This window comes from Mchenga conophoros, linkage group LG7, assembly GCF_057382185.1.
Source record: "Mchenga conophoros isolate Kocher_MC1m ecotype Shallow Benthic linkage group LG7, M_conophoros_male_GT1.1, whole genome shotgun sequence".
In the NCBI taxonomy this organism is placed as follows: Eukaryota; Metazoa; Chordata; class Actinopteri; order Cichliformes; family Cichlidae; genus Mchenga; species Mchenga conophoros.
In genome coordinates, this window is record NC_140532.1 from 68636423 (window position 1) to 68661802 (window position 25380).

Sequence of the window (25380 nt, forward strand, 5' to 3'; positions counted from 1 at the left end):
GTGTTTGTTGGTTTGTTTTTATTTTGTTTTATTTTGCAAGCTGGTTATTAGACGCCCCTCTGCTCCCTGTGCAGCAAGCAGCAGGTGTTCCTCGCAATGCAATCCCCAAAAAGCACTGGCATGACGTCAGGGTAGCATGGGTGTGAGCAACTTTTTTTCTCTATGCCCGTGATTACTGTGTTTCTTCACAAACAAACAAAAATCAGAAGACTTTGTGTGTGTGTGTGTGTGTGTGTGTGTGTGTGTGTGTGTGTGTGTGTGTGTGTGATAGACAGACTGTTTCCAGGAAATCAGGATGTGGGAGTCTCTTTGGGAGAACACAGTTCCTACATCTGTTTCTTTGTGTGTGTCTTGTAACTAATGTGGGAGGAGCCATTAACAAACAGCTGGAGCAGAGAGCTGATCACTGAAAACAGATTCAGACAGAGAGACAGACAGAGCTGTATCAGAGAGAGGTGGGACGCCGAAGACAGAAAAATGTCTTTTTTTGATTTCTGGAGCAGCACGAAGGAGAGAGGCGCGCTGCTGAGGAGAGCCAATCAGCTGAGGCTGAATCCTTCACAGCTGTAAGTCTGATTTAAACTGGTTTTCAGTGAAACGTGTGGGACAGTGATAGACTTTGGTTCACAAACCTGCAGCAGTAGAAGGACACGCACATGTTCGAGCACAGACTGCTCAGATTTCTGCAGAAAACTCTGAACAAAATAAAACAGAAAGAGAGGAGTAGCTGTCCTTTGTGTGGGGCCTGCAGGTGCAGGTCTATTTACCACTGATCGTTAGGGATGGGTACCGGTAATGGCACCGGTTCTGACATAAACGGTAGTAACCAGACCGAAAAGCAGCGCACATTTCGGTGTTTATTTCGGTGCTTTTTCGCCCCATGAGATGTCACACACTTTGGATTCTAGCTAATCATTTTACCTTTCCAAGGATAGTAGGCGGGTCCAGGTACGTACGTTCTTTTAGAGCAGAGCTACAGATTAAAAATGCCCAAGGCGAAGTGGTCAATAGTCTGGCTGTACTTCACAGCAAAAGATGCAAACTCAGCAGCAACAAGTGCTTTAAGGTGATAATGTGCAAAGGAGGTAACACCTCGAATCTGATGAAACACCTGGCGGCGCATAGCGCTTTTAAAAAAGCCGAGAAATGCACCATATTTGATAGCTTGCTGCGAGACCTCACACCGAGCACATCTACTGCGGGTGTGGTGCCTGTTATCGGACCCGGAGTTAGCAACATCCCCCAAAAACCCGAAGAGCAGAGTCCTGGCCCCTAGCCCTGCCAGTGTAGCAGAAATGATGAGGATGATGATGCAGCAGCAGCCGTTCTTCTCTGCGTTATTAAACGTTATTAAATTAATGCATGTAAGGTGAACTAGCAACTAACATGAGAGGTTTTTGGACAAAGTGTGTGTTCTCCATTCTTTAAGCACCGGTTTGAGCACCGTTTAAGCACCGGCACCGTTTCAAAAGTACCGCTTTGGGACTGGTATCGGATAAAACCTAAACGATACCCATCCCTACTGATCGTACGGTATCACTGCGATTTGACCTTTTATCTTGTTTACTGGCTCTTCTCTCTCATACCTCCAAGCTATACAAAGTGCTACAGCCAGGATGTTAACACGTTTTAGTAAGCGAGCCCACATTACTGCTATTATAAAGCCGCTTGCTTTCTTCGATCGCAGACTCAGTATTTATTAGTTTTTCCTTGTACCCAGTTGAGTAATCCGAGTACAAGGTACATAATCTTATTGACAAAACAAAGGCAGAGTGTAGAGTCTACAAGAAAAGGATATCATATAGAGCCGGCTCCACAAACAACATGCACAGTCACCTGAGAACTGTCCACCCATCAGTGCAATGGGAAGATAAAACGCAGTCAGTTGAGTGTGACATTAATATTTCTGAATGCCAACGTTTCCCTTAATTAAAGATCTGGGCGTTCCCCCCCCCCCCCCCCCCCCCCACCCCCTTTTTTTTCTCCATAATTTATTGCGTTGTGGTTTGCAGTTTTTTTGTGTTGTTTCACTTTAAATTTGTTCAAAAGGAAAAAGCTGAAAATTTAAGAAGTTAAAAGTTGAAATGTATGAAATGTAAATAGTTGTTTTTGTATTTTATAATTTATTTATTACATTATATGTGGAGTGAATAAATAAAAGTATATTTACAGTGGCCCCTAGAGACAAAGCACGTACACACTCCAAAACACAACGGAAGTGCTCCAGGATGCTATGGGCCGTGTTGAGCTTTTGTTACCTAGTGGCTACACAAGCCAGCGAGTACCAACAATCGAATTGGGTGTGTGGTAGTAACAGGTAAATTAAGTTCTTCTTCAATTATTTATATATATATATATATATATATATATATATATATATATATATATATATATATATATATATATATAAACACCCAGCACGCCCCTGCGGGTGGTTTATCCTTCAAGCTCGGGTCCTCTACCAGAGGCCTGGGAGCTTGAGGGTCCTGCGCAGTATCTTAGCTGTTCCCAGGACTGCGCTCTTCTGGACAGAGATCTCCAATGTTGTTCCCGGGATCCGCTGGAGCCACTCGCCTAGCTTGGGAGTCACCGCACCTAGTGCTCCGATTACCACGGGGACCACCGTTACCTTCACCCTCCACATCCTCTCGAGCTCTTCTCTGAGCCCTTGGTATTTCTCCAGCTTCTCGTGTTCCTTCTTCCTGATGTTGCTGTCATTGGGAACTGCTACATCGATCACTACGGCCGTCTTCTTCTGTTTGTCTACCACCACTATGTCCGGTTGGTTAGCCACCACCATTTTGTCCATCTGTATCTGGAAGTCCCACAGGATCTTAGCTCGGTCATTCTCCACCACCCTTGGGGGCATCTCCCATTTTGAGCTCAGGACTTCCAGGTTATACTCGGCACAGATGTTCCTTTACACTATGCCGGCCACTTGGTTATGGCGTTCAATGTATGCCTTGCCTGCTAGCATCTTGCATCCTGCTGTTACAGTGGGGCAAAAAAGTATTTAGTCAGCCACCGATTGTGCAAGTTCCCCCACCTAAAATGATGACAGAGGTCAGTAATTTGCACCAGAGGTACACTTCAACTGTGAGAGACAGAATGTGAAAAAAAATCCATGAATCCACATGGTAGGATTTGTAAAGAATTTATTGGTAAATCAGGGTGGAAAATAAGTATTTGGTCAATAACAAAAATACAACTCAATACTTTGTAACATAACCTTTGTTGGCAATAACAGAGGTCAAACGTTTACTATAGGTCTTTACCAGGTTTGCACACACAGTAGCTGGTATTTTGGCCCATTCCTCCATGCAGATCTTCTCGAGAGCAATGATGTTTTGGGGCTGTCGCCGAGCAACACGGACTTTCAACTCCCGCCACAGATTTTCTATGGGGTTGAGGTCTGGAGACTGGCTAGGCCACTCCAGGACTTTCAAATGCTTCTTACGGAGCCACTCCTTTGTTGCCCGGGCGGTGTGTTTTGGATCATTGTCATGTTGGAAGACCCAGCCTCGTTTCATCTTCAAAGTTCTCACTGATGCAAGGAGGTTTTGGCTCAAAATCTCACGATACATGGCCCCATTCATTCTGTCCTTAACACGGATCAGTCGTCCTGTCCCCTTGGCAGAAAAACAGCCCCATAGCATGATGTTTCCACCCCCATGCTTCACAGTAGGTATGGTGTTCTTGGGATGCAACTCAGTATTCTTCTTCCTCCAAACACGACGAGTTGAGTTTATACCAAAGAGTTCTACTTTGGTTTCATCTGACCACATGACATTCTCCCAATCCTCTGCTGTATCATCCATGTGCTCTCTGGCAAACTTCAGACGGGCCTGGACATGCACTGGCTTCAGCAGCGGAACACGTCTGGCACTGCGGGATTTGATTCCCTGCCGTTGTAGTGTGTTACTGATGGTGACCTTTGTTACTTTGGTCCCAGCTCTCTGCAGGTCATTCACCAGGTCCCCCCGTGTGGTTCTGGGATCTTTGCTCACCGTTCTCATGATCATTTTGACCCCACGGGATGAGATCTTGCGTGGAGCCCCAGATCGAGGGAGATTATCAGTGGTCTTGTATGTCTTCCATTTTCTGATGATTGCTCCCACAGTTGATTTTTTCACACCAAGCTGCTTGCCTATTGTAGATTCACTCTTCCCAGTCTGGTGCAGCTCTACAATACTTTTCCTGGTGTCCTTCCAAAGCTCTTTGGTCTTGGCCATGGCGGAGTTTGGAGTCTGACTGTTTGAGGCTGTGGACAGGTGTCTTTTATACAGATGATGAGTTCAAACAGGTGCCATTCATACAGGTAACGAGTGGGGGACAGAAAAGCTTCTTACAGAAGACGTTACAGGTCTGTGAGAGCCAGAGATTTTCCTTGTTTGAGGTGACCAAATACTTATTTTCCACCCTAATTTACGAATAAATTCTTTACAAATCCTACCATGTGGATTCATGGATTTTTTTTCACATTCTGTCCCTCACAGTTGAAGTGTACCTCTGGTGCAAATTACTGACCTCTGTCATCATTTTAAGTGGGGGAACTTGCACAATCGGTGGCTGACTAAATACTTTTTTGCCCCACTGTATGTGCTGGATTGTCTCTGGGGCATTTTTACACAGCCTGCACCTGGGGTCTTGCCTGGTGTGATAGACCCCAGCCTCTATGGATCTTGTACTCAGAGCTTGTTCTTGTGCTGCCATGATTAGTGCCTCTGTGCTGTCTTTCAGTCCAGCTTTGTCCAGCCACTGGTAGGCTTTCTGGATATCAGCCACCTCCTCTATCTGCCGGTGGTACATACCGTGCAGGGGCCTGTCCTTCCATGATGGTTCCTCGTCTCCCTCCTCTTTCTTGGGTTTCTGCTGCCTGAGGTATTCACTGAGCACTCGGTCAGTTGGGGCCATCTTCCCAATGTATTCTGAGATGTTCGTTGTCTCATCCTGGACTGTGGTCCTGACACTCACCAGTCCCCGGCCCCCTTCCTTCCGCTTAGCGTACAGCCTCAGGGTGCTGGACTTGGGGTGAAACCCTCCATGCATGGTAAGGAGCTTTCCTGTCTTTATGTCAGTGGCTTCTATCTCCTCCTTTGGCCAGCCTATTACCCCAGCAGGGTACCTGATCACGGGCAGGGCGTACGTGTTGATGGCCCGGATCTTGTTCTTACCATTCAGCTGACTCCTCAGGACTTGCCTGACCCTCTGCAGGTACTTGGTGGTTGCAGCTTTTCTAGCGGTCTCTTCATGGTTCCCATTTGCCTGCGGGATCCCCAGGTACTTGCAACTGTCCTCTATGTCTGCAATGTTGCCTTCTGGTAGTCCAATCCCCTCAGTTCTGACTACCTTCCCTCTCTTTGTTACCATCCGACTACACTTCTCCAGTCCGAACGACATTCCAATGTCATTGCTGTATAGCCTGGTAGTGTGGATCAGTGAATCGATGTCTCGTTCACTCTTGGCATACAGCTTGATGTCATCCATGTACAGGAGGTGGCTGACAACTGCTCCGTTCCGTAGTTGGTATCCGTAGCCAGTCTTGTTAATGATCTCACTGAGGGGGTTCAGGCCTATGCAGAACAGCAGTGGGGACAGAGCATCTCCTTGGTAGATCCCGCACTTGATGGTGACTTGTGCTATGGGCTTGAAGTTGGCCTCTAGTGTTGTACGCCACATCCCCATTGAGTTCCTGATGAAGGCTCATAGGGTCCTGTTGATCTTGTACAATTCTAGGCATTCCAGTATTCAGCTGTGGGGTATTGTGGGCGACCGTGGCTCAGGGGGTTGGGAATCGCATCTGTAACCGGAAGGTCGCCGGTTCGATCCCTGGGCTCTCTGTCCTGGTCGTTGTGTCCTTGGGCAAGACACTTTACCCTACTTGCCTACTGGTGTTGGCCAGAGGGGCCGATGGCGCAATATGGCAGCCTCGCTTCTGTCAGTCTGCCCCAGGACAGCTGTGGCTACAACTGTAGTTTGCCTGAAGTGTACCTCTGGTGCAAATTACTGACCTCTGTCATCATTTTAAGTGGGGGAACTTGCACAATCGGTGGCTGACTACATACTTTTTTGCCCCACTGTATATATATATATATATATATATATATGATTGTTTGTGTATTAATACAAAAACAATAGACATGCATTCGATTGTGTAATTTAAATGATCTAGGTAGCTCTGTTTTGGAAGTTCAGTTAGAAATGTGTTTCGGAGTTTTTACGTGCTTTGGAATTTCTAAGTGCTTTGGAGTTTGTACGTGTTTCGTCTCTAGCGGCCCCCATAAATATTTATATATAAACATACATAAAGAAAACCAAGTTTTTTTACATTACTAATTCCTTTTGTGCATAATTTTATATTATTGTTAATAATAAATTAATTAAAGCAACAAAACAACCTGAAGAGCTGGTTGGGAGCCGAAAGGGCCGGTTCTCTAAAAAGAGCCGAAAATCCCATCACTATTAGCAAGCAGTTTGCTGACTGTAGCGTGGGAGATGGGTGGTCTCGTAGGGTGTCTTGCATTGAAATCTGCTGCAATGACCCGGTTACTGCATTCACCAGATATCAACACAATTTCGATCCGCTCCTCACGTGTTAACCTCTTCAACATGTCAATGGCTGTGAACAAAGAGAAACTTGTAAATAACTCATGAAAGAATAAAGTTACGTTGAAACCAAGCACACCATTGTTTTTCTTGTGACATTACCAGTAAGTTTGATGTGTCACATGGCCCTCTTCCTATAGAGATTGACAGACCACATGACTTTCACGCATTGCATGCCGTGAACTCGTGGCAAAACAATCCAAGTACCTGCATCAAATGCAAGCATTTGCAGCACCGCAAAACGTTCATTCTTCGGTTCCAATAAATTCTTGCTTTGTCTTTGCCCCCCAAAAAGGTATGTACAAAACGAAGGAGAACAATGCCGGTCTGTACAAAGACAGACTTGATGAAAAGTCAAAGAAAAGATACGAGGAAAAAAATCAAACCAGTGAAAGGGTCAGACCCTCACGAGCACACAGAGGGACAAAATACGTTAGCGTGCTGCCCAACTTCACCACGCTCATATTTATAATCATACGGTTCTTGGAGTGAGTGCATACACTCGTGAAGTTTAGTAACTTCAGGTCACTGCAACAAGCCCAGGTACAGTTTACCGACGGATGGGTACAGGACCTTGAAATGCACCGTGTAGAACGAAAGACCATCGTACGTATCATAAGTTTACCAGTCTCACAAATCGTCTTCATAAATACACATTCGTTAACCGTTTATTAATATAACCTTTGAGCTCAACGGTAATTAATTAGTAGTGGAAATAATTTCTGGTAGCATCACAGAAATGTAGCAGTGACAATAATATTGTATGCTGTAATCGTACTGGGCAATTAGTAAGTAAGTAAGTAAAATTTTATTTATATAGCACATTTCTTGATAAAAGATCACAAAGTGCTTTACAAGGTATAGGAACAGATTAAAAAGACAAAGTACAGTCAAAAGTTAACAAAATGCAATTTTAAAAAGATGTGTTTTTAGCTGTTTTTTAAAAGTAATCAGTGAATCAGCAGATCTTAAGTTCTGAGGAAGAGAATTCCACAGTCTGGTGGCCACAGTAGCAAAAGCTCGATCACCCCTAGTTTTCAGTCTCGTATACTGAATAACAAGTAATCCCTGACCACAAGACCTCAGAGACCTACTAGGGGCATAGGGCTGTAAAAGTTCAATGATGTATGATGGTGCTTGTTCTTGAAGAGCCTTAAATGTCAGAACCAGAATCTTAAAGTGGACTCTGAATTCGATAGGGAGCCAGTGTAACTGTATAAGCAACGGTGTTATATGTGAGTATTTCGATGTTTTCGTCAGAAGCCTTGCTGCAGCATTTTGGACAGTCTGCAGACGCTCCAGGGAACTTTTGTTTAGACATGTGAACAGTGAATTGCAATAGTCCAGTCGTGATGAAATAAAAGCATGAATAACAATCTCCAGTTCAGTATGAGATATTATGGGGCTCAATTTAGAAATATTTCTTAAATGATAGAAGCAAGACCGAACCAGAGATTTGACGTGAATATCCAATGTAAGAGCAGGATCGAAGGTTATCCCTAGGTTCCTGATAGATGGTTTCACAAATGTTGAAAGGGGACCAAGAGCATTCATTATGCTGGGTACATGTCTGTCTGGAGCACATAAAAGGACTTCAGTTTTATTTTCATTTAGTTGGAGGAAATTGTCGGCCATCCAACCTTTGATGGTTTCCAAACACACATTTAAAGTCCGCAGCTTAGAAGCATCTTCAGGTTTAAAAGATATATAGAGTTGGATGTCGTCTGCGTAGCAGTGGTAACAAATATCCTCAAAAGGGCTCAAAATATGCTGGAGAGGAAGTAAATAAATTAAAAACAATAATGGCCCCAGCACAGAGCCTTGTGGCACACCAAAGGACAGGGACGTAGAAGATGACCTGTACTTAGAAACTGCCACAGAAGAGTATCGTTCACAAAGATACGAGGAGAACCACTCTAAGGCAGACCCAGATACACCGACCCAGTATTTCAGCCTATCAAGCAAAATATAATGGTCAACGGTGTCAAAGGCCGACGTGAGATCCAACATTAAGAGAACAGAACACTTACATGCATCGTTTTGCATCAGAATGTCATTGGAAACTCTAAGAAGGGCTGTTTCAGTAGAATGAGCTTTACGAAAGCCAGACTGAAATTTGTCAAAGATATTATATTTGTCTAAAACTTCTGTAAGCTGCTTAGCCACAATCTTCTCTAAAATCTTAGCAATTAACAGTATTTTTGAGATCGGTCTGTAGTTGCTAGTGAGAGATGGGTCCAGCATAGGCTTTTTTAACAGGGGGTATATAACAGCAGTTTTAAAATAAGCAGGGACTTTGTCAGATCCCAAAGAGGTGTTAATTATAGTGAGCATACAGGGACCAATAGAGTAAAAGACATTTTTGAATAACGATGCGGGTAAAATGTCGAGTGAACAAGAGGATACTTTTGTTGCACTAACTATTTTTCCCAGCTCGGATAGTGAAACAGGTAAAAATCTTTCTAAAACAACAGGCCGAACTGGCGTGGGAACTGACAGTGCAGATGCTGATGGGGACAATTTTTTCCTTATATTGCTAATTTTTTCTAAAAAGAAAGCAAGAAATGTTTCACAGTCTTCAGCAGAAGAAATAATGGCAGCAGGTGGAGCAGGAGTAATGATATCAGTAATAGTATCAAATAAGACCTTAGGATTACCTCTGCTCTTTGCAACCAACTGAGAAAAGTAAGCAGCCCTTGCATCTCTAATAGCATTGTTAAAAGAGGCTAAAAGATCCTTTAAATAAAGGAGATGAACATTTAAATGAGTTTTCCTCCATAACCACTCAGCTTTACGACAATTATGTTTTATAGAGCGGATGTTGTCATTTAGCCAAGGTAGGGACTTGGAAACAGGCACAGGTCTCATTTTAACCGGACAGATTTCATCTAAGATCGAAAGACAATGATGATTAAATAGATCTGTTGAGAAATCAACACCGTTTTGTGGGGATAGTGTTAAATTAAAAGCATCTGAGAACTTCTGCGCTGTGGAGGAATTTATAATGCGCGACATAACTGCCCGGTGAACAGGAGACATAGGCTCATGAAAAGACATGTTAAAAAGAATACAATAATGGTCAGAGATAAAAATGTCCTTAGAACAAATACAGTCAATATTCAAACCCAAGGTAAAGACAAGGTCCAGTGTGTGACCTTTGTTATGTGTGGGGCCGGACACATGCTGGATAAAATGAAAAGAATCCATAATGTTGATAAAACCCCTGGCAAAGAGGTCGGACTCATCATCAACATGTATATTAAAATCCCCCACTAAAAGCAATTTGGACAACCTCATAGTAGAGGACAGGAAGTCGCTAAACTCCGCTAAAAACAAGCTGTTTGGGCCGGGTGGACGATACACCACAGCACAGTAAAAAGGATCCTTACTGCCGATTTTAATGAGCTGCAATTCAAAAGAAAGAAAGTGTCCAACTTTCACTGAACGGCAGTTGAAACGGCTCTGAAATGCCACCGCGAGACCTCCTCCACGACCAGATCCCCGAGGCTGGCTGATGACAGAAAAGCCATTTGGGCACATTTCAATAAGAGACGAATAGTCCAAGCCCCGCTGCCAGGTCTCGGTCAGAAGCAGGAAGTCCAGATTTTTAGAAGCAATAAAATCGTTAAGCACAAACGATTTATTAGTCAAAGATCGGGCATTAAAGAGCGCCATAGTCAGCGGGGTGAGAGCATCATTATTGGGAGAAGCTCGAGTTAAAGGACGTAAATACTCGAGATTAGAGCCTTCACGTTCGTATATTCCACTCACCGAGGGGATGAAAAGCGAGTCAGCAGGAGAGTCTGGATGAACCCTTCTGAGGTAGCACGGTCTCGGAGAGCCAGGCCTTGTATATCCAAGCAGGGCCGTGGAGAACAAATTCCTCTCTATGGAGCTGTTTTGAGCGTAAGTAACAGAGCACGCACGACATCGCTTTCCAATCAGCCCCCGTCGCCAGAAAAGCCTAAGCTTCACCTGGATACCTGATCTCCTTCCTCTTCTTCTCCGTGATCTACGGGGAACGCTGAGAACGCTGGCCGAGGATCCAGCCACTGGCGGTAGATGGAAAGTGCCAAAGGAGTGCGGGGAAAAGTGCGGAGAATGGAAAGTGCCAAAGGAGGAGGACGATGAAACATCTTGGGCCATCATTGAAGATCGGATTGATAACAGCGTCAAAGGATCATAAACCAAGGCAGCCAGATACAAATAAAAAACAGCAGAGTAGAGAAAAAAAACACGACGATAGAACATGACAAACTGCACCCGGCAGCGGCGAAGCCAAACACAGGCGCCATCATACCGGAAGTGCTGATACAAAACAACTGTTTTATCCTGTGAATAAAAGTATATGTTTTTGTCACTGTACCATGGTAATAACAGAAGCGAAACACAATATTGTGTCAGGAAAATTCACTATTTATGCACAATAAACAAAGGAGCATAGCACGACAATTTCTGTTCAGCGCCAGACTTGCTTGTAACCTATATCACCAATTATGTTAAGAAAAATGACGCATTAACTACAACAGCAGACTGACCTTTGTGTAAATGCTTGGAGCAGACTAACCTGTGAGCTGGAGGGTTCTGGGACGTTATAATTGGTCTTTGAATGGCTGCAATCCAGTCGCCTCTTTGTTACTTCGGAAACACGGCTCGAACAATTTCTCTTCAACGACGTAATCCGATAACAACTGATCTCTTTACCCGTCGGCTTCCCGTGGCTGTCATGCGACCGGCTATTGCAGTTAATAATACAACAGCTTCTTGCCATTTTTGTGTTTCTTTTTATCGCTGTGTAACTGATTTCAATTGAAAGCCTGCGTGCGCTAGTACCTCTTGCCACGAGTTCCCAGAATTCCTTGCGGTTTTACCCCTGAGTGACGTCACATTTTCAATCTCTATTGAAGAAACAAAAGTTGTATCCAAGATGGCCGATTTCTAAATGGCCACCATGGTCACCACCCATCTTGAGGAGTTTGCCCCCTCACATATACTAATGTGCCACAAACAGGACTTTAATAATGGATTGGATTTATATAGCGCTTTTCAAGGCACCCAAAGCGCTTTACAATGCCACTATTCATTCACTCTCGCATTCACACACTGGTGGAGGCAGCTACGGTTGTAGCCACAGCAGCCCTGGGGCAGACTGACAGAAGCCAGGCTGCCATATCGTGCCATCGGCCCCTCTGGCCAACACCAGTAGGCAAGTAGGGTAAAGTGTCTTGCCCAAGGACACAACGACCAGGACAGAGAGCCCGGGGATCGAACTGGCGACCTTCTGGTTACAGATACGCTTCCCAACCCCCTGAGCCACAGTCGCAATATCACCAACCATTCCCATGTTATTACGCTGTATCCATATAAATGGCCCACCCTGTACACACGCAGTTACTGTCCCTCCATTTACAAAGGCAGAGGCGTCACGGTGTGATTATTTTACGTGTAGTTTTCCTGTGTAATAATATTCAACATTGCTATCAATACATTTTTCAAAAATTGCCTCTCTGTGCCAAATGGGTTTAAAAACATAAAAAACTGGGATACTGTTTGTCTGTGATTTAGACGGGGGGAACAAATCGTGGCAGGATCAGCCTGATATTATTTGTATCCCGCTGTAACTTTACTGTATAAAGAGCAAACATCTCCAACATGTCAGGAGTAGTTAGTCACTACAACAAGTGTTTGTGAACTAAAAATCAATAATGTTGTATACTGTTTGTCCATGATTTGAACAGCCCAGCGCTGCTCCAGACGAAGGGAAAACCAATTCTGCAGGGAGACCTACCTCGGCACTTGTGCAGGTGAAGCCGAAGGGAAGATTTGCTTCACCATATTTTCTAGTCTTTGGCTTAGAATGAAGTTGGTTTGGAAACATATTCAGCGATGCTTCATCTCCTGCTTTGCGTTTGTGTTGGCGCCCCGTGTTAACAGTGTCCAAGTGTTTTTTTTTTTGGATTTTTCCCCTTTTCATACCACGTCCCCCCTGCAATGGCTCTGCGCCCCCCCCCCCCCCCCCCCCCTAGGGGGCGGGCCCCGCAATTTGGGAAGCTCTGCACTAACCAGATCCAGTAGAGACTCTAGCATGAAGAGTTGGACACCACCAGATCCTCACAGGATTCACACCAGCTGGTTAGGGAAGCTAACTGCAAATGGATTAGACACACCTGCAATGACTAACTGAAGCCGGATAGTCTTGATCCCCGAGGATCCCCAGGACAGACTGGTCCCATCCAATTGTGAGCCAATAACCTGGCTTAGTACCACTTGGAAGCTTCTGTCAGGCGTCAGAGCAGCTAAGATGACCAGGCAAATAGCTCAATACATAAGAGGAGCAACAACAGGGATTGGCAGAAACACCAGAAGCACGAAACACCAGCTACAGTTGCTCAAGACTGCAAGACCAGACTTACTAACCTTAATCCCTAGAACTTCACAAGATCAACAGGACCCCAAGCGCCTTCATCAGGAACTCAGTTGAGATGTGGCGGACAACACTAGAGGCCAACTTCAAGCCCGTAGCACAAGTCACCATCAAGTGTGGGATCTACCAAGGAGATGCTCTGTCCCCACTGCTGTTCTGCATAGGCCTGAACCCCCTCAGTGAGACCATTGACAAGACTGGCTACGGATACCGACTACGGAGTGACGCAGTCGTCAGCCACCTCCTGTACATGGATGACATTAAGCTGTATGGAGAAAGCTGGATTGGAGAAATATAGTCAGATGATAACAAAGAGAGGGAAGGTACTCAGAACTGAGGGGATTGAACTACCAGAAGGCAACATTGCAGACATTGAGGACACCTACAATTACCTGGGTATTCCAAAGGCAAACGGGAACCATGAAGAGGCTGCTAGGAAAGCTGCAACCACCAAGTGCCTGTAGAGATGAGGTAAGTCCTGAGGAGTCAACTAAATGGAAAATCAACACCTACACCCTGCTGGTGATCAGATAACCTCCTGGGATAACAAGCTGGGCAAATGAGTAGATAGAAGCCAATGACATCAAGAAAAGGACGTTTCTGCTAAAAGTTAGCAGAAAGAAACTAAAAGTTAGTTTCAAGTGCTTGCTCATACGGTGTTATGTGATTTTTGGGTTTTCTCTCCAATATTGGAGGTCTTTAGGTTATATTAAATTTCAGTTCTTTGTATTCTTGAACGGCCAAGAAAGACACGGCTCAAAGTAGTCAAACTCAAAAAATGATCATTAATTTTACATATTCCGGAATATGGAGACCTGAACACACGAACACACAAGCTCAGGTCTGAAGCACAAACAGAAAGCCTAGTCATTTATATAGACGTCACACACACTTTAAGCTTCGATCAAAGACTCTGCTTAGTTTCACTTTCTGGCTGCAGGTCCTATTTTCTCTGCAAAAGCATGCAGTTTCCTGTCAGTACTTTGTGGCACAGACTGTACTCAGAGTTGGGCCTTTTATATAAAACAATATAATCAGCAAATACGCATTCAGATTATTATATATTTAAATCTCAACAGTTACAATATAAAGCACCTTTAGGTGAGTGTTGTATAGCAGCGGTCCCCAACCTGTTTTTCACCACGGACCGGTTTATGCCCGACAATATTTTCACGGACCGGCCTTTAAGGTGTCGCGGATAAATACAGCAAAATAAAACTAGTACTGAAAAAAAGAAGATTTATTCATAACACACGTGGAAAGACCCAGGAAAACCGAGTTAACAATAAAAACTATAACAAAATAACGCTGAAAACCGATAAAAACCCTGAAAACCAGACATTTCACACCTGAGCCTCAACTCTCGCGGCCCGGTACCAAACGACTCACGGACCGGACCCGGCTCTGGAGGACTCGGGGGTCCATGAGCAGTTTTGACTGTTGTTGTTGTTATTATTATTATTATTATTATCGTTATTATTTGGTGATGTGTGTGTTTTTCTGCAAAATGCTGTGTTATTCTGTGTTTCACTCATTATATGTATAGGCAGGGTGTGGGTGTGTACATGTGTGTGTGTCTGGAGGATGGAGGACAGCCACCTGCAGGCCTCGTCAGGGGAGCTACTTAGGAGAGTGTTGGAGCTCTCACCGACGCGGGATCATTGCGTTGTCATCCCAAGTTAGTGTGTGGCAGTGTATAAGAGCGCAGTTCGTATATGCCCGTGGGGGTCAGTGTTGACGGCTGTTTCTGTGGTTTTCCTGCAGGTGGAAGAGTGGACCAGAAAGGCAGCACGCACGGGTGTGCGGAAGCACGACAGCGGGGAGCACGAGCACAGACGTCGGAGGGGAGCACACACACAGGAGTCAAGGGAGCAACGGGGATTTATTGTGTTTACAGCTTTCACTGTAAATAAAGTGCACTGTTTGCATCGCAGAAACCTGCGTTTTGGGTCCTCATTCCCCACATCCCCACGGTCTGCCAGCCAGACCGTGACAGAATTGGTGTTATTTAAATAAAATTGAACCGAATAACACTGAGAAATCTGATAATGATTAATAACAGCCCTACAGACAGCTGCACCTCTGTAAGTGGCTTCAAGGAAACCAAACCAAAACCTCTCTTCCCTACAGAAACCTGTTGCTAGGCAACAGCGAGGTTCGACCAGTTCTCCAGGATGAGAGAATGGCGTCTCTGCTGCCACCTGTAGGTATGGAGGTTTTCAGATGCTTCACAGCAGTCTCAAAGGAGGTGGTCCAACAACGACACGAAGCTGAGGTAAAGGAGCGAAAGGCGTGGAAGCACCAAAAGGTACCGATCAACTTTCAGGAATCAGTGATAGATAATCAATCAGTAAAATTAATACTGCTGATAAGTTGCATGAGGGGAAGCTCTTCTGTGTAACTCAGGCAAGTGAGAAAAACCTGACCAAACCTGCTCGTCACCTGGAGACTGGGAAGTCCCTCCCTTTCATCTATGGTGCCCCCCCCCCTCAGCTTCTCTGCACCCCATTGGAGGATCTGGATCCCTTCTACCAATCACAGAAGGTCTCTGATCCCCTGGTCTCTCTGATGTGTCTGTCCATCTGACCTGTCTTTCTCTGTCTTTCTTGGACCCGTCTCCCTCTGACCTTCTCTCTGTGACCAGTCATGTCCACCCTAGCTGGAAAACTCAAAAACTTATTTTATTGTTGTTGTCTGTTGTCCTCCTGGGCCTTACTCTGGGTTTCTGAATTCTCCAACTTTGTATGAGATTTTTGTGATCTTCATGTCTCTGTCTGATCGTTTTAGGTTAACATCAATGATTTTTAGCTCGTCAATGTGCCTAGTCGACCCATTCAGAGTAATGATTTATTATAAGAGTTTCAATCAGGATCTGGAGTGCATCACAGCACAGAAAAAGAATAGTGAAGGTTACAAATGATCTTCTTATGGCCTCTAACAGTGGACTCATCTCTGTGCTTGTCCTGTCAGATCTCATTGCACCATTCAATACTGCTGAGCACAATATTTTACTACAGAGATTAGAACACATTAAAGGTACTGCACTGGAGTGGTTTGAAACATATCTGTGTCAAACAATAGTTTGTTCATGTAAACTTGGAGCCTTCTTCACACATATAAGTTTTTCGTGGACTTCCACTGGCTTCTGTGCTGGAACCAATTTTATTTACATTATAAATGCTTCCTTTAGATAATCTTAGTAAAAAACTGCATCCGTTTTCACTGCTATGCAGCTGATACGCACCTTTATTTATTCATGAAGCCAGATGATACAAATCAAATTTTGTCCTTCAGTGCACATATTAAACAACTATGTAGGACTGCTTTCTTGCATTTTTGCTATGTCTCTAAATTTAGAAACATCCTGAGTGAAAAACTAGTTCCTGCATTACTTCTAGGCTGGACTACTGTAAAAAGAAAAAGAATGCTTCAGACCCTTCCCATTTAAATAACGTCCATTTCAAATTTGCCTTTCCTAGCCAAAATTCATGAAATGATAGTGGCTGCACAGGTTCATAGACACCTCACTGGAAATTACTTGTTTCAGTCCGGCGTCCGTTCTTTTCATAGTACAGGAACAGCTCTAGTAAAAATCCCTACTGATCTTCTGCTTGCAGCTGACTCTGGACTCATCTCCATCCTCATTCTCCTTGACCTTGCAGTAGCTTTTGATACTATTTCCCACCGCATCCTTCTTTATAGATTAACATCTATTAGGATCAGTGGTACAGCACTCGCCTAGTTGACCTTGTATCTCTCTGGCTACTCACAGTTTGTTCAGTTACTCACAGATCAGTATCTACTCCAGTTAACTCCGGTGTTCCCCAAGGCTCTGTCCTGGGTCCTTTTTATTATCTATCTCCTACCCCTAGGTAATATTTTCAGAAAATATAACATCCAGTTTCACTGCTACGCAGATGACACCCAGCTCTACCGGTCCTCCAAACCCACAACTACTCTCCCACCCACATCAGTTTCTGACTGTTTAAGTGAAATCAAGGTCTGGTTTACCCACAACTCTCTTAAAATCAATGGCAATAATGGCACTCCTTGGTGGCTTCTTGTCCGGGCCTGGAGCCTGGGGCTCGCTCGGGCCACTTCGGAGGTGGGGTGCCCCCGGCCTCTCGGCCTGGGGCTCGGTCACTCTGGCGCAGCTGGCTGCCGGCGGAGCTCACGGGCGCGTCACTGCAACTCCCCCTGGCTTCTGCTCCGCGGCTGCTGAGTGAGCCCTCATCTGGGACTCTCCTCAGCTCTTTTCTGTGGCGCGGCTGCCCCTCTGTTGGTCTTCCTTGGTCTCTTGTGTTCTGGGGGCCTCTGGATGTCTGGAGTTTTGATCTCCTCCATACCTGCTTCATGCCCTGGAGGATGGGGCTGTGGCCCCCCCACACCCTCTAGCAGATCATTACATGAAGGAACCTTTTAAAAAAAACAAGCGCGTCCATGCTCACAGGTGTACACACGGGTGATCACACCCACAAACTACACCCTTTTTGGCTCCTACCTCAAAGCACACTGTGTTCTGTTGATCTTATGTGCTGCACAATAATGTTTAATATTTAGTATTTACTGTCATATTCCCATATATCATTGTGATGTTGTTTGTTGTATTGCTCTCATTTTCTTGTTTTCTTTTTCTTTCTCAACAGGTGATCCAGGTGGTTGATATATGTATTTTTTGTCTGCTTATTTAGTTGTTTTTTGTTTTTTTGCCCTCTATCCCCGTCCCTCTTGTCCGCTGTTTTTCTTTCCCTCTTCCTTTCTCCCTTTTCTTTTCCTCATTCAAGTCTGTCCCGTATCTAGCAAGTGAAAATAAAAAATAAAATAAACAATGAAAGGTGAATCAAATAGACCATTACGGCAAGGCTGGGATGGTCAATTTGGTAAAGTAAATCCGTTGGGCATCTTTCTTTGCCTTTAGACAACAATTCTGATGCAAAAGAGCCAAACGGGACAGGCAAAAAAGAAAAAAAAATTAATTAATTAATGGCAATAAAACAGAATTAATTCTAATAGGCACCAAATCAAAACTGACTAAAGTTCCAACCAGATGTCTTTCATTATCCATTAATAACTGTTTTGTCACACCCTCCCCTCAGGTTAAGAGTCTTGGTGTCATCCTCGATAGCACTCTTTCCTTCACAGCACATATAATATTTTCATCTCCGTAATATTAAACGCCTTCATCCCTCACTCACTCCAAACAGTACCGTCATACTTGTCAATGCTCTTTTCACATCTCTTTCAGATTACTTTAATTCTCTTCTCTATGGTCCACCTCCATAAATTGCATTTAGTTCAAATTACAGCTGCTCGTATTGTATCCAGAACTAGATCCACTGAACATATAACAGCTGTTCATAAACAGCTCCATTGGCTCCGGGTTCACCTCCGTGCCAATTTCAAGATCCTGCTTCTTACTTTCAAAGCCCTTCATAACCTCGCTCCATATTTATCTGATCTTCTCCACACATACTCACCCCCTCGTACACTCTGCTCTTCTTCAGCTTCCCTTCTGTCTGTTCCACCTGCTCGTCTGACTACCATGGGACTCAGAGCCTTTAGTTGTTCTGTCCTGAGACTTTGGCCACACTTCCACCAGATCTCCAGACCACAAACCGTCTCTTCACTTTTAAATACTTTCTTAAAATTATTTATTCAGCACTGCATACCCTTCATTATGACTCCGTCTTAGTGCATTTTTACTTTGATTTGACTTTTATACTTTCATCTTTATTGTTTCCCTGTTAAATCCAGAATTCAAAATCCTGCTAGTCACAAAAAAGGTCTTGACTCATCTATCTCTGATCTGTCTGTCCCTCACCTCCTTTCTGTCCCTTATTTGTCTGTCTCTCATCCATCTCTCTGTCTCTTACTTGTCTGTCCTTCACCTGTCTGTCTCTCACCTATCTGTCCCTCACCCGTCTGTCTCTCACCCGTCTGTCTCTCACCTATCTGTCCCTCACCCGTCTGTCTCTCACCTATCTGTCCCTCACCTGTCTGTCCCTCACCTGTCTCTCTGCAGACCTTCATGGTTCTCAGTAAAGGAAACATCATTAACAGGTTTAGTGCTGACTCGTCTTGTTACCTGCTGAGTCCATTCAACCCGTTGAGGACCCTCGCCATCAAGACCCTTCTTCATCCATATCCTTTATGATGTCATAGTGTCAGGAGCCTCTGTGTGGTCAGGTTTTAGCTCTCTGAACCAGGTGAGCTGAGTTTTCCCTGAACTCTCACACATTCTTCAGTATATTCATCCTACTGGCGATCCTGGGCTTCGGTGTTCTGGAGTTCAAATTTCCTGTGGTGAAGTAAGATACACACACACACACACACACACACACACACACACACACACACACACACACACACACACACACACACACACACAGATCTTTCATCAGGAGCAGAAAAACGCGACTAAGTGATGAACAGGGCTGTTGATGGCAGCATCGATGAGTCACAGCATGAGAATGGTTTTAAAGTCTAAATCCATGCTAAGGCTCAAAGACAAAGAGCCAGTCTGTCCTCAGTCTGTCCTCAGTCTGTCCTCAGTCTGACAGCAGCAGCACACACAGGTCTGTAAAGGTCAAACTGACTTTGCTCGCTGTTGTCGAGACAGGAAATGCTCAGAATGTTCTGATATGTGAACAGATTTGTCATACAGACAATTAAGAGACGGCTTAAAGGGCCTGTTGTGATGTTTCTCCATCGAGACAGCTTTTGTGTGACTCGTCCATTTAGGAGAGATCTGCGGTGGAAGTGTTTGCCTCCTCTTCAGTATAATGGAAGCACTTTTACTGTCTTGGGCTGGCTGTAGCTCAGGAGTTAGAGCCAACTCAAACTAACTAACTGTCATGGATCGCTGTGTGGCAGGCAGGAGGAGGACCCAAACGCAAAACTCACAGACACGGGGATGAACTCAAAATCACAGCTTTAATGCTGGAATGGCAGAACATAGGAAATACAAAACTAAACTGGGAAAAGTAAACTAACATACGCAGAGAGACACAGGGAGATCCACACAACATGAGGGAGAACACGACGCCGAACAGAGGGAGACTCAGACAGAAATACACAGAGGGTAAACGAGGAAAGTGGGCACACACGGGGAACACAGGTGACACTGATAATCATAACGAGACAGGGCGGGGTGAACTGAACATGACATGTAGAGGCACAGAGGTTCCGACAGGAGGAGAGAGAGCACGGGGAAAACACAGACATAACGGGCTGGGGAAACATGAAACAACCACAAAGGGAGACGAGGGCTCATCAATACATAGAGGGCACACAGGGGGGAGAGAGCCATGAAGGGAAAAACACTTAGGGAACAACACAACAGGGCAACTCAGAAGACATGGCCTAAATAAGGAACGAAATACGAGAATACAAAAAACTAAGAATACTGGGCCCACATGGCCCAGGACCATGACACCACCCCCCCCCCTAAAGGGCTGGCTCCCGACAGCCCAAACCCGAGAAACAAAAACAAAAACAGAAAACAACCCACCCAGGGCGGGAGGCGGGGGACCAGGACGGAGGGACCAGAACGGGAAACAAAATAAACAACAGAAAACACGGGAGCACACGACCATAGTCAAAATAAAGTTCAGGGGGCCGACCCAGAGCCCACAGGAACAAGAGTTCACGGGTCACACGGTCGGGGGGCCGACCAGGCGGGTGGCACAGGTGGCAGAGCTGGTCCGGAGGCCGGCCGTGCGGAAGGCAGCGGCGGCGGCGGAGGAGACGACGGAGCAGTTCAGGGGGCCGGCCACGCGGAAGGCAGCGGCGGCGGCGGAGGAGACGACGGAGCAGTTCAGGGGGCCGGCCGCGCGGAAGGCAGCAGCGGCGGCGGAGGAGACGACGGAGCAGTTCAGGGGGCCGGCCGCGCGGAAGGCAGCGGCGGCTCTCCAGTGTCAGGCGTGCTGGCCATGGCCCGGTGGGCACAGGACCAGACGAAGCACAGGCCGAAGCCGCGGCAGACGAGGCCGAAGCCGCGGAGGCTGGACCAGGCGAAGGCTCTGAGGCTGGACCTGGCGAAGGCTTTGAGGCTGGACCAGGCGAAGGCTCTGAGGCTGGACCAGGCGAAGGCTCTGAGGCTGCAGCTGGCGAAGGCTCTGAGGCTGCAGCTGACGAAGGCTCTGAGGCTGCAGCTGACGAAGGCTCTGAGGCTGCAGCCGACGAAGCACAGGCTGGACCAGGTGTAGCAGAAGGTGGCTGGATGGGCTCCTCGGGCCCTCCAGCTGATGTGGCATGGTGCTGAACGGGCCCCTCGGACCCTCCAGCGGAGACAGGAGGCTGAACGGGCCCCTCGGACCCTCCAGCGGAGACAGGAGGCTGAACGGGCCCCTCGGACCCTCCAGCGGACGTGGCATGAGGCTGGTGCGGTTCTCCTGAACCCCCAGCTGACGAGGAAGGTTGCTGAACGGGCCCCTCGGACCCTCCAGCGGAGACAGGAGGCTGAACGGGCCCCTCGGACCCTCCAGCTGACGAGGTAGATGGCGGCGTGGGAGCCGCGGAGTCCTGGATGAGCTCATCCGAGCTCCCAGCAGGAGCTGATGCAGAGCCAGAGAGATTCGAGACCCCTGGCTGGATGTTAAGCTGACCAGCGGACCGTACTGCTATCGGGGACTGGGCTACAGGAGCTACTGGGGCCTGCGCTACAGGCGGCACTGGAGCTACTGGGGCCTGCGCTACAGGCGGCACTGGAGCTACTGGGGCCTGCGCTACAGGCGGCACTGGAGCTACTGGGGCCTGCGCTACAGGCGGCACTGGAGCTACTGGGGCCTGCGCTACAGGCGGCACTGGAGCTACTGGAGCCTGCGCTACAGGCGGCACTGGAGCTACTGGAGACTGAACTGAGGGTGGCTGCGAGGGAGCTAACTGAACTGAGGGTGGCTGCGAGGGAGCTAACTGAACTGAGGGTGGCTGCGAGGGAGCTAACTGAACTGAGGGTGGCTGCGAGGGAGCTAACTGAACAGAGGGTGGCTGCGAGGGAGCTAACTGAACAGAGGGTGGCTGCGAGGGAGCTAACTGAACTGACCTGGGAGGAGAAACACGAGCAGGAAAAGGAGCAGGCTCAGAAAAAACTGTCCGAGAAATGGCAGGCTCAGGGTGCCGGCGGCGGGAGTGCCGCTTCTTTCTATCCGTGGAAGCGGGCGGGGTGAGCGGTGGAAGTCCCTGGCAACTCCGGGGACCCCCAAGAGCCAGTCGAGTCCCCCGGAAAGAGCGCTCGTCATGATCAGGAGCGAGCCACGGCTCCCTCCCGAACTCTTCCACTAGCTGTGCGCCTGCGGCGTGCTGCTGCCCCTCGTGATCGACGTCCAGGACCCCCACAGCGTCCGCGGGACGCTTCGTGGAGGGCGAGACAGGACGTAGCAGTGCGCGACGGCAGCGCTGACGCCGGTTCTTTCTGGAAGTGTGTACGATGGATGCTGGAGCCACCGAAGCTGAGGGTGGTGTGGCGGCGATCTCCTCGTCGTCCGCCCACATCCTTGCCAGAAAAGAGGCAGGCGAAGTAAAGTCTGAGCAGTGTGGGGAGGGCGAGCGGCTGGTCCGAGGCGGTGCAACAGGTGTGAGTTCCTCCTCTGAAATGAGCCAGGGCTTCCAACGAAGCTCGTCCTCCCGTAAAGCTAGCAATACCTGCTGTCGCTCATCGTCGTCGAAATCTGTGGCCTCCACCATCTCGGTGCGCTGGGCTATGTAGCTCGACAGTGGCGGAGACGAACTGTGAGTTGATGGCGGTGCAGCGGTGAGCCTCAGAGTCCCTACTCTGACTGCCTCCGGCTCGCGAGGCAGCGGCAACGACAACCGTTTGCGGGTCGGAGTCGTAGGTGCGGAGGCGGCGTTCAACACCCTCTGGGCCAGCGTGCGGGCGCGAAGCTCCTCCTTCAGGGGGGCCAGAGAGTCGAACGCCTCAAAAAGCTGGGGAAACCGCCGGAGCTGTGGCGCTTGCTGAAGGATTGCGTCAATGGCCGCCAACCCGGTGGACACCACTCTGGGGTCCGTGCACCCACAGATGCGCGTCATGAGCCGGCAGAGCCGTTGCAGCTCCTCCCCAATCTCGTCCGAACTGTCCGCTGGGTCTGACATGGTCAGATCGTACTGGAGGTCCGCGGAGGGGTTGTGAACTGCTGGGTCCATATCGTGGTCGTGTTCTTCTGTCATGGATCGCTGTGTGGCAGGCAGGAGGAGGCCCCAAACGCAAAACTCACAGACACGGGGATGAACTCAAAATCACAGCTTTAATGCTGGAATGGCAGAACATAGGAAATACAAAACTAAACTGGGAAAAGTAAACTAACATACGCAGAGAGACACAGGGAGATCCACACAACATGAGGGAGAACACGACGCCGAACAGAGGGAGACTCAGACAGAAATACACAGAGGGTAAACGAGGAAAGTGGGCACACACGGGGAACACAGGTGACACTGATAATCATAACGAGACAGGGCGGGGTGAACTGAACATGACATGTAGAGGCACAGAGGTTCCGACAGGAGGAGAGAGAGCACGGGGAAAACACAGACATAACGGGCTGGGGAAACATGAAACAACCACAAAGGGAGACGAGGGCTCATCAATACATAGAGGGCACACAGGGGGGAGAGAGCCATGAAGGGAAAAACACTTAGGGAACAACACAACAGGGCAACTCAGAAGACATGGCCTAAATAAGGAACGAAATACGAGAATACAAAAAACTAAGAATACTGGGCCCACATGGCCCAGGACCATGACACTAACTGAAAGTTTGGCGGTTCAGTCCCTGGCTACTCCAGTCTGCATGCCAAAGTATCCTTTGGAAAGAACCCTGAGCTGGTGTGAAAGCTCTCAATCAATCAATCAATCAATCAATCAATCAATCAATCAATCAATCAATCAATCAAGGCTTTATTCGCCACACACAGGTTGCCCTGCAGTGAAATGGGATCCCCCCCTCCCCGACCTTACACACACAACACAGACATCACATGGGGATACAGGTCAGAGATCGGTAGCGTTACAGAAAAACACTGAAATGTACACTACAATGGGAAAGTACAAGAGTAAAAAAAGAGACCTCTACTCATGCTGGGCTCCTGGGAGGACAGCATGAGAACAGGAAACAAAAAAACTCCTCTGCACAGAAAGCACATAAATGTCCACAGCACAACATTATGGAGCACGTGACCAGCAACAGGGTTGAGTAGGGGGTGAGGAGTAATCCGAAGCAAACACAGCAGCCATCCTGCCCTGCGCTATTATTCCAGCGCGGGCCCAGACCCGCCATGTTCTCCAGGAGGGAACAAGCATCGGAGGCGTTTGGAAAGGGAGGGGGGATGAGTGTGTGCATATCAGTGTTGATGTATGTGTGTGCGTGTCCAGAGTTTAGCTGAGACAGTGTCCTTCACCCTGCCAGGCTAAGTAAACAGTCTTCCAGCCAACCCAGATGGCCTTGCATGGAATAGAAGGAACAGACTCAAGACAGTCGTTATCAGGGTGTTTTTGTTCGGCTCCAGCCTTGAGCCGACATCTGGCGCCGAAGGGACAGCTGCATTATGATGGTGATTTTTCTTTTATGCGGACAACTCATGAGAATTTCAAAGCTGTTCTTTAACACTCCGACACTGGTCTCTCAATCTCCCGTTGCAGAGCCGCGAGCTTCTCCATGATGTTATCAAACTTGCGCTCCGTGGTCTTGTCAATTCTTGTGCTCAAAGAGCAGATTCTGAGACCTCACGACCGCAGAGAGCTGCTCCAAGATGTGATCTAACTTTCACTCAGAGGTGTTATTCTGAGTATTCATGGCAGCCATAAGATTCTCCAAGCTCTTAACCGTGCTGCACTCAGTGAGCCCATTCTGAGACGTCGCGCCTCGTCCCATTGTTTCAATCCCAGCGGGCAGCCTTGGGGGGGTTTGAACAGCCGGTTCCACTTTCTTAATTCTCCAGGGCACTCGGGCTCTCCCGAGCCCAAACTTCTCTGGTGTGAAAGCTCTCTGTCTCACGTTTATGTGAACAGGTACGTGTACATGGCAATCTTCGTGTTTGAGGCTCTGGTGAAAGTCGTGGCAAGAGGCTTCTGTGTGGGACGCTTCACCTTCCTCAGAGATCCCTGGAACTGGCTGGACATCATCATCATCAGCACCCTGTAAGGCTCAATAACACACCTCACACTCTCACACAGACTGTATGTACAGCCATGAATCTGCATTCTTTCTAATGACCAGCAGGGGGCAACTTCAGGTTGCACAAACAAAATTCAGTGTAATCTGTTTTAGATTTATTGGAAAACGGCTGACATGAAGTTGGTGAGACTTATTTCTCTGCCGTGATTCTCCGACACGTACAGTTATTGGAAAAGA

At 47.2% G+C, this 25380-nt stretch overlaps 2 protein-coding genes across 2 annotated transcripts in view; one reads left to right on the forward strand and one right to left on the reverse strand.

Moving 5' to 3' along the window:
* Positions 1-438: 438 nt before the first annotated feature.
* LOC146571726 (sodium channel protein type 4 subunit alpha B-like) overlaps positions 439-25380 on the forward strand; it is a 70045-nt gene continuing 45103 nt past the window's right edge. Inside the window, exons 1-6 of the mRNA XM_085281059.1 lie at positions 439-566; positions 15161-15338; positions 15437-15574; positions 19053-19170; positions 19266-19338; positions 25038-25166. Coding sequence (XP_085137185.1) covers positions 478-566; positions 15161-15338; positions 15437-15574; positions 19053-19170; positions 19266-19338; positions 25038-25166 — 725 coding nt within the window. The 5' untranslated portion in view covers positions 439-477. The remainder of the gene's footprint in view (positions 567-15160; positions 15339-15436; positions 15575-19052; positions 19171-19265; positions 19339-25037; positions 25167-25380) is intronic.
* LOC146571727 (uncharacterized) lies at positions 19657-23122 on the reverse strand. Its single transcript, XM_085281351.1, has 2 exons — positions 22074-23122; positions 19657-19666 (listed from the first exon to the last, which is right to left on the reverse strand). Exons 1-2 carry the CDS (start codon positions 23120-23122, stop codon positions 19657-19659), a joined length of 1059 nt encoding a protein of 352 aa, XP_085137477.1.

Bases quoted from the DNA above. Each gene is read 5' to 3' on its own strand.
- LOC146571727 (XM_085281351.1), bottom strand. From the start codon at position 23,122: ATGTCAGACCCAGCGGACAGTTCGGACGAGATTGGGGAGGAGCTGCAA.